Source organism: Engraulis encrasicolus, chromosome 7, assembly GCF_034702125.1.
Source record: "Engraulis encrasicolus isolate BLACKSEA-1 chromosome 7, IST_EnEncr_1.0, whole genome shotgun sequence".
NCBI lineage: Eukaryota > Metazoa > Chordata > Actinopteri > Clupeiformes > Engraulidae > Engraulis > Engraulis encrasicolus.
The window spans coordinates 48,122,696-48,131,404 of record NC_085863.1 but is presented as its reverse complement, the minus strand read 5'-3'; the positions used below and the strand labels follow the sequence as shown (position 1 = coordinate 48,131,404).

At 39.6% G+C, this 8,709-nt stretch overlaps 1 protein-coding gene across 2 annotated transcripts in view; it reads right to left on the bottom strand.

Annotated features, from left to right (window-relative positions):
- Nucleotides 1-2,590: 2,590 nt before the first annotated feature.
- The window catches only part of lcp2a (lymphocyte cytosolic protein 2a), a 22,950-nt gene continuing 16,831 nt past the window's right edge, over nucleotides 2,591-8,709 (bottom strand). For both annotated transcript variants that reach the window (XM_063203777.1, XM_063203775.1), the window contains exons 10-19: nucleotides 8,581-8,651; nucleotides 7,905-7,924; nucleotides 6,010-6,102; nucleotides 5,577-5,596; nucleotides 5,168-5,258; nucleotides 4,745-4,788; nucleotides 4,572-4,621; nucleotides 4,270-4,344; nucleotides 3,737-3,892; nucleotides 2,591-3,321 (exon numbers count right to left, since the gene is read on the bottom strand). In XM_063203777.1, coding sequence (XP_063059847.1) covers nucleotides 3,196-3,321; nucleotides 3,737-3,892; nucleotides 4,270-4,344; nucleotides 4,572-4,621; nucleotides 4,745-4,788; nucleotides 5,168-5,258; nucleotides 5,577-5,596; nucleotides 6,010-6,102; nucleotides 7,905-7,924; nucleotides 8,581-8,651 — 746 coding nt within the window. In that variant the 3' untranslated portion in view covers nucleotides 2,591-3,195. The remainder of the gene's footprint in view (nucleotides 3,322-3,736; nucleotides 3,893-4,269; nucleotides 4,345-4,571; nucleotides 4,622-4,744; nucleotides 4,789-5,167; nucleotides 5,259-5,576; nucleotides 5,597-6,009; nucleotides 6,103-7,904; nucleotides 7,925-8,580; nucleotides 8,652-8,709) is intronic.

Genomic DNA, 8,709 nt, shown 5'->3' with positions numbered 1-8,709 from the left:
ACAAAGAGTTAAGGCTTTTCCCCTCTTAGGATCTGAACACAGTCTTACATGATTTAGTCCATTAATTTTATTGGATTGGATCATGTTTGTTTTATTTGCATTTTTAGTCACTTTTTGTGAACACATGCAGGCAGACATACAAATACACAAGGGCAGTATTGGTTATTTGAATTAACTCTACATACAAGGTTTTCCTTAAATGAACCTTTAATAAAATAATTTGCAACATTTTACCTTTAATTATAACATTTTTTTCCTGAAATATCACAATTGTATTGCATTTTATTGTATTTTATTTAATTCTAAGGAACTGCCATTTTTTACACAAATTTCAAATGTTACAGAAAACTTCAGCTGAGTGACTGCGGATGATGGCCAAATCCTTTGATAGAACGGCTATGCTAATTTGTGCACCTGTTAAAAGTCACACTTTACATTAAAGAAAATGAGATGGCTCGCTTTGCTTATCTCAAGAGTCCACTCCGCCCCTCAAACCACTTAAAACGCCACCACACATCACACAGCCGCCCACCTTGTGCTGCGAGCTCCTTTCACCACCACAGCCATCTATTTACATGAGAAGCCCAATAGCCCCTCCAGTCTCACCTCACCCTCACCTCACACATTCACACTTGCCCTACTAAAGTGTCATTGAAAATGGTTCACTTGTCACTGTTCTCCGCCCCACCTGTTCAATGGCTTCTATGCGGACATAATTGTCACTACACCTCTTAATTATTTCATTATCGTTCGCCTTGTTAGCACTGTCATTGTGTTGGAGATATTAATTACAGTTTATAGTCTACCTCAGTGGTTTTCAATCTTTGGGTCGGGACCCCATATGGGGTCACATGGAATTCAAATGGGCTCGCCTGAAATATCTAGGTGTGTAAAAAAGCACACTGACTTGTACTGAAATGTTGCTGATTAATACAACATGAATTAATTCCTATTCTGATTGATACAACACATACAATCACATACTATGTTATATCTTTTCAGGAGTTAGGGTAGGGTAGGGTTAATAGCCTACAAGTTATCTCAGTCTTTTTTTTTTTTTCGTTTGCGAAAAAATACGAGTCCCCAGAAATGTGGTATTCAAAATGGGCTTCTGGGCCAAAGAAGGTTGGGAACCACTGGTCTATCTGTACATATCTCAGATTCTGCATTTCGTTACTCTATATTCTGACACGTGTAATGACAATACGGTTTCATCTAATGTAATGTAATCTAATATATGAGGATAATAGGGAAAAGTAGCATGAACAGTGTGCAGTTGTTCAGAGGTGAATGTTAAAATCGGCCATATTTGTTGCTTTCAACAGCCTATCAACTCACCATTCAGGCTAGAGTAATAAAACGTTCACCAACTGCTCTCCAGAAGAGAGGATTTATGCGCGTCTTAGAAGTGAGTGAGTAAGCAAGTCTGATTTTGACATTTATTTCCCAAACATTACCCCACAGCCCCGTTCTGGGATATCTCTTGATGTAAACATTTGGCACATGAACATACAACTGATTGCCATATTTATTAGTTCTTTGGATTAGTCTAAGACCCATCACATGTTCCTTTTAACCGTCAACCTCTATTTTCAAAGAAAAACAATATCCCTGAATTTATAGAGTGGAATTTATCTATGGAATCATTGCAAGCGTGACATCTGAATTTTTTAGTTAGATTTTTAAGTCGAAAGCCCCAAGAAGTGAACCACAATACAAAATGAAATAAAACAATATAAAATAACTCAATGAGTTTTATTTTAGATTTGTCTGAACATAGTACCTAGATTTGTTAAAGCATTGTTTTGTTTCCTATAACTGAGACAGAAACGCTGCATTTTTTTCTCGGGCAAATAGGCTATGGTACACATACGCAAAGTTGTCACAAAGTGAAAATACGTAGCTTTCTTCTCCTTAAAACGTCCTTGACAGTACCTCCCAGCCTTCCTTCCGCTGAGTCATAAAATATTTCATACATAATAACATTTTACAACACATATAACAACAAATATTTTTGAAATAATCAAATTGTATTCTGCTATCTAGCATTCTCATATGTCTAACACTGTCTGTATAATGATTTTACAGTGAGACACAGAAATTCAGACTGCTTTTTCATGACGTTGTTCATTTCCGAGAAATGGTGACAGGAATACGGTACCTGCTAAACCATACTGATTTCCTCCTCACCCAACACTCAGGGCATCGCAGGTCACATGACTTCAGAGGTAATGTCCACTGTCATCATGCATGCGGGTATGTGGAAAAAATTATGTGACCAATCTCCAAGGCCATTATTTTGAATCATGAGCACAAACCGTGAAATAAAACCAACTGCCCAAAATGAAAACATCATATACAGTATGATTTGATGAATAATAACCATTGGATGAACAACCATTTTACTTTTAGGGACATAAGAAGCCAAGTGAAGAAGCTCATTATTCAGTGACCCTGAGGGGTTATGCAGTGGTGGTGGGTGGTGTGTGTGTGTGTGTGTGTGTGTGTGTGTGTGTGTGTGTGTGTGTGTGTGTGTGTGTGTGTGTGTGTGTGTGTGTGTGTGTGTGTGTGTGTGTGTGTGTGTGTGTTAGCCTGATAAACCAGACTAAATGTGGATGTCTAATTTAGTCTGGCCTCGATGCATAATACATCCGAAGATTGTTGATGAGAACAACCTTCCCTCAAAACCCTGCCCGCTTTGATTCAAAACACATATTTGCGTTGTAATTGGTTTGCCAGATTCATGGCATTCTGGCTTCATTGAATCATTATGCGAGGCCAGACCCACCCGTAGACAAAACATTTTGCCGTCCAGCGGGTGGCGCTGGTTCACCAGGCTATGTGTGTGTGTGTGTGTGTGCATTGTGGGGGCCAGCTGTCCCCACTAAGATAGTAAAATCCTCTTAATGGTACTTTGTGGGGCCATATTTTGGGCCCCATACATTTAGCAGTGTTTTTCTTGGTAGTTTTGTTGTTGATGGTAAAAGCAAAGTGTAAAAACATTACCCCACTGACAGGTTTAGGCTAGGGATTGTTTTGGTGTGGGTGCACTATAGCATTCATTAGCTATTCGGAAGTATATGGAAGTCAATGGGAGGGCCCCACAAAGATACTAAGGTGTTTGTGTGTGTGTGTGTGTATGTGTGTGTGTGTGTGCGTGCGTGTGTATATGTGTGTATGTGTGTGTGTGCGTCCTTAGTGACCTGCTGGGTGTATTAGGGGGCACTGGTTCTGCTGTCCCGATCCTCGGTTCTTGGCATCGATCAGGAGTAGAGGCATCTGACTGTAGCACTCAATGATGTTCCTGACCGTCTGGAATTTCTGCCACAAGGATGAGAATAGAGACACATACAAATCAATTACAAACAGAGCTGTAGCTGGTATTGATAGATTTTAATTATGTGGTTAAATAAGGAGTAAAATAGCCTGTCTTAAAGTTAATCTAAAAGGTAGAGAATTCAAAATGCCAAATGATAGATATAGGCTGCACCATATCCATCCTGAAGGCAAAATGGAAGAAAATTTGCACACATACTTTAAAATGGAAAACAATACATAAAGCCCCTTTAATAACCTATAATGTGTACACCATTGTTTGTAAATCAGACACACACAAGAATACAACGTATACTCACTATTTTTTTATATCAATTAATGCTATTTATGTCATTTTATTTATATTTAGTTTATTTCACTCCAAGAGCAGTTTCTCCATTTGGACATTGAAAACGGATACCTCTTGAGCTTTTAGGCCGGTGCCCAAAAGGTAAACCTGCTGTGCCACATCGTAGCGGATCTGTATGTTGTAGACTTTGTCCTGGTAGAGCACCATGAGCGTGTAGGGCTGATGGGTCGACCTCTTGGAGCTGTCTCTCACCAGGTAGGCGCCATCCTAAAGCACACAATTGAATAGAATATTGAATACACCTTTATTGCCCCGGAGGGAATTTCTCTTGCGTTTCGGGAGAACAATAAACACTTGGACAGACAATTACAATAATACACAAATACAAGCCCAGACTAAAAAAACAAACAAAACATACCAAGTACGCTAAAATAAAAAAATAAATCCTACACACAATTATTGTATTACAGTTATTCTGTACACAGGGCCCATTCAAATGTTTTAGCCTGGTACCTACTTTCCAGACTCCATAAGCTGGTTCAAAAGCAAGTTCTGTGTGATTTGTAGTGGTTTGACTGATGGGACATATTATGTGTCTTTTCACTGTTTGTGATCCGGTTAATATTTGCGAGATTGGTTTTTACCCTGTTTATATTCCATAGTTTGGCCTCAGCTTGCCCACGGGTCACCTGGCCGATATACCAGGAAGGATCCAGGTCCTACAAGATGGAAACAATGCTTTAGGGTTGAACCGTTTCATGACAAAACAAGGATGCAAGACGGTGTTAAACTGTGGTGGGTCAAAGTTGGCATGTCATGGGAAATTGAGTCACAGTAGTGGAAAAAGTGGTGCAACACTGCCATCTGCTGGGTGGAAAAATAAACCCAGTTTCCCAGTGAGGCCCCATTCTCCTAGTACTCAGTTAGTTTGATAAAGTTACTGTACCTGGTCTGCATTTTGAGTTCTCTGTAAAACTTCTTTCCTTGAACTTAATCCTTAAAAAGAAATAGTTGAGCACATCATTTACAATCTTAACCAACTTTTAGTTACAATTTACGGAAGGGAAGTGCAAAGAAACTCTGATTTGTGCAATATTTAAGAGAAATAGGGAAATGTACCGTCGTTTTCGTGAGGCAAAGACCTACTTCCAGGATGTCGCCAGCTGAGGAGAACAGGACTCACTGTTAGGACACACATTTACTGTCTGGAATTTTCACGCCATGCTGAGGACTTGAATTTTGAAAAAAAGTGAAAATTTCATGTCTGGTCTAGATGATGCGAGATCTTCACAATATAGTCTTGGTTTAAAAACAGCACAGTCATAACAGCAATGTAAATGTTAGCTACATCCCATGACAAGGTAATCCCGCCTTAGGTACACACATTTGAAATCCCCATTTCGATTACGTTATGGAACAAAACAGAATGCTTTTTATCTCAATTAATATGGCTGCATTGCCATGAAATAAATGAACCAATACATTTCCACAAAGAAATGTTAATAAACGAATGGATGCACTATCTCTAGTATAGTTTGGTACCTTTCTGTTGGAGGACCTGGCAGTGAAGGCCGAGGGTGCGGGGACGCATTTCTTTGCATGGGGAAGGTGTTGCCTCTGCATACTGGCAGGTCTGAGGTCAGGATAGAATTCACAATGTACTTAAAAGGAGTAGCTATGTATAGTATTAACAATGTGACAACATTTCAGACTACTTGAGTTAACTCTCTCTCACACACTTGTGCACACAGATGTGCACACACACACACGCACGCATGCACGCACGCACGCACGCGCGCACAAGTGCCCGAGTAACTCCGTAAACTCTGTTTTCTTTAATCAAACAGTGGAGTCAGTGCTGTCAGTGCGGTGTGCTGCTACAATAGACAAAAATAGAGATCATTGAGAGTATGACAGGGGTGTTAGGATGCAGATGAAAAGAAAAACATACCACCATGCCCAACAGGAAGTCTGTAAAACAGAAAGAAAGACAGAAAAAGGTGATTTTATTTTACCCATTGTGCTTACTGTAAACCTGTGAGCATGCATCATGGTAAATTCAGATACAGCTTGATGGAAAATAAGAAATTAAATGTACTGTATGTATAAAGCCATGGACACATTGAGGCAAAATGAGCAGAGTGAAATGAGGCAGAACTCAGTGTTATGTGCATGATTTGATAGGCTGCAGCAGGCACAATGTACTCTTCATTTGCCTAATATTAAACTTGTCTCAATATTTTTCGCTTCAGACCTTCATTTTACTTATTTGCCCATGGTTCGCCCTGCTTCACTTGCCTCATGTGAAACAATGGTGAATTTCGCTTTGCTTACAGTAATTGACTTGCATGTGTCCCCAGTGTAAGAGTTGCAATTTGGCCTACCTGGTCGGTGAGCCCCTGGCCATGCCTGCTGTGAAGCTCTGCCCCCTGTTAACCCCTGCTGCTAACGGCACCGGGGGCTTACCCGGCTCCGGCCTGAGAGAGAGAGAGAGAGAGAGAGAGAGAGAGAGAGACAGACAGACAGACAGACAGGCAGGCAGCTGTATATAGAGAGTATGTAGACAAGGAGACTGACCACTGCGGCCACAGGAGCACGCTACTGTGACCTAGTATAAAGTGCACCTTGCATAAAGCAAAAAGCCACAATCTACACCTGCCACAAAGAAACTTTAAAGGAACAGTCCACCCTTTTTTGGGTTTCACGTATTTGCAGTATTTCCAAACATTATTAATGAATGTGCATATCATTTTCTTCTCATTGTTTTCAGTACTTAGATGTACTATTATCAGAATTATTAGCATAGTCACTGGAAGTAAATGGGATCATTAGCATCAAGTCACAAGTGATCACAGGACGGGATTAAATAGCTGTTCTGCACTGTGGTGAATTTTACATTCATTTTAAAGGGACACTGTGCAGGAAATGGTCAAAAAAGGTACTGCAACTATGCTGCTTTTTGAAATTGGGCTGCCTATTGCCAAATTTGATCTTTACATGAAAGTTTACTAAGTATTAAACAAATATTTTCTACTATGGTCCAAGTACAGTCATTTCTGGAGCTAAAAATGGCTATTTTTGGAAATTCAAAATGGCTGACCACGGATAAGATCCCCCTTTTCATGTATGAAAAGTGCAATTTTTCCAGTCATAATGAATGCTTAGAATTTGATGCTGGTGGTAAGTATTCATGAAAAAGGTAACATTAGTGAATGGGCAGCATGAATTCTGGAAATAAACAACTAAAAATCTCACACAGTGTCCCTTTAAAGCATCCTATAAGTACATTTGATGATTTTCCGTTTGCTCCCATAGACTTGCATTGCCACGCTTAATTTGTCTATGCAAAATAGGCAATGCAAACACATAGACGAAAAATCCTATGAATTGTCATATTTTACTGGGACTTAACTATGAGTTAATTTAACTATGGCTGTTCCTTTTTGAGGTGTGCTGTCCAACTACTCTCAAAGGTCAACAGACTTTTTAAAAAGTTTGATAAGCAACACAATCACAAACTGTCCCAAATGGAAATCTCAAAGGCTTGGTGCATGATTATCCAGTCAGATGATACACTGCCTACAGATGAAACCTGTGCAATCGAGATGCATCTTATATCTACTCAGGGGGGGCACAGCACCTTAGTCTGCTTACAATGCATTCTGGTTAAAAAAATGCACTGAAATGGAAAAGTGTGCATGTGCGCTGCGCGGTCACGAACACAGCCATTATTAGCATGTTGAGGGTGCACTGTGTAGGATGGTGGTCAAAGTAGATCTTGCAGCTATGCTGCTCTTTGAAGCTGTGCTGCCTATTGCCAAATTTCATCTTTTCATGAACATTTACTAAATAATAAACCAATATTTACTAGTATGACCAAAGTACAGTTTTGAATCTATAATGCCTATTTCTGGAAATAAAAAATAGCGGACCATGGAGAAGTTGCCCCTTTTCATGTATGAAAAATTTGATTTTCAGAGTCATAATGAATACTTAGATTTTGATGGTGGTGGTAAGTATTTGTTAAAAAGGTATCATTTGTGAATGGGCAGTATGAATTCCGGAAATGAACTACTAAAAATATTACACAGTACACCTTTAAACTAAAAAACAAACAAACAAATAATTTGACTCCCTGTGCACCCCTGCCCCCTACCAACATCTGATACAAAGGGGTGGTGACTGAGTCACACCCTACTTTGACATCCCTGTGCCTACTAATACTACATTCCAACGGATCTCAAGAGGACGTTAATGTGTCAGTGTGTTTCTGTCTCACCTCGGAAGTCCTGCGGGCATCTATGAGGAAAAAAATGCAGCATGGTTAGATCAATCGAACATCACTTACTGCATACAGAACCCCTTCTCAAAAAATATGGTAGAAGCTTTCTAGCGTTCTCATTTTGTATGTCTTTGCTTACTCTGCGTTCCCCTTCAGACTTGTGGCTTGTTTTTGCCCTCATGTTTTGCCCATGTTTATCAGCTTATGGGGATCCTAATAAAAATATCAAAGCTCTTTCGAGTGTTGTTGCTTTTAAATCATATATTGTAATTTGTTGTAACATGTTAAAGGTATGTAATGTAACTGTGATTCATTTACACTGGTGCAAAGTATTAGCCATTTTTTAAGAACTACAGAGCAATATATTGTAGCCTTCAAGAAGCAAGTTAAGACTCTCCTCTTTCGTGACTATATACTAGACTAATGTCTGAGCTGCCCTAGCCCCAGGCCAGACTCTTGACATGATGTGTATGCATGTGTGTGTGTACTCTACTTTACAAAAAACAAAAACAAAAAAAAACAAAAAAAACTAACCCTTCTTTGCACTTGTTCTGTATATTTCCTGTGCACTTTGCATCTGCTAGTGATATTGGTTATGATTATGTCCTCGTTTGTAAGTCGCTTGCAATGTAATGTAATGTAATGCAATGCAATGTAACAATGTACAACTTACCCGTTCCAGTGTTGAAGGCTTTTTACTGCGATCGATTCGAGGGGCAGCGGGAGCGCTAGCGACAGGCAGAGCTGTAGTGAGCGAGAGAGAGAGAGAGAAAAAAAAGGCGGCATGTCACACATGACAAAG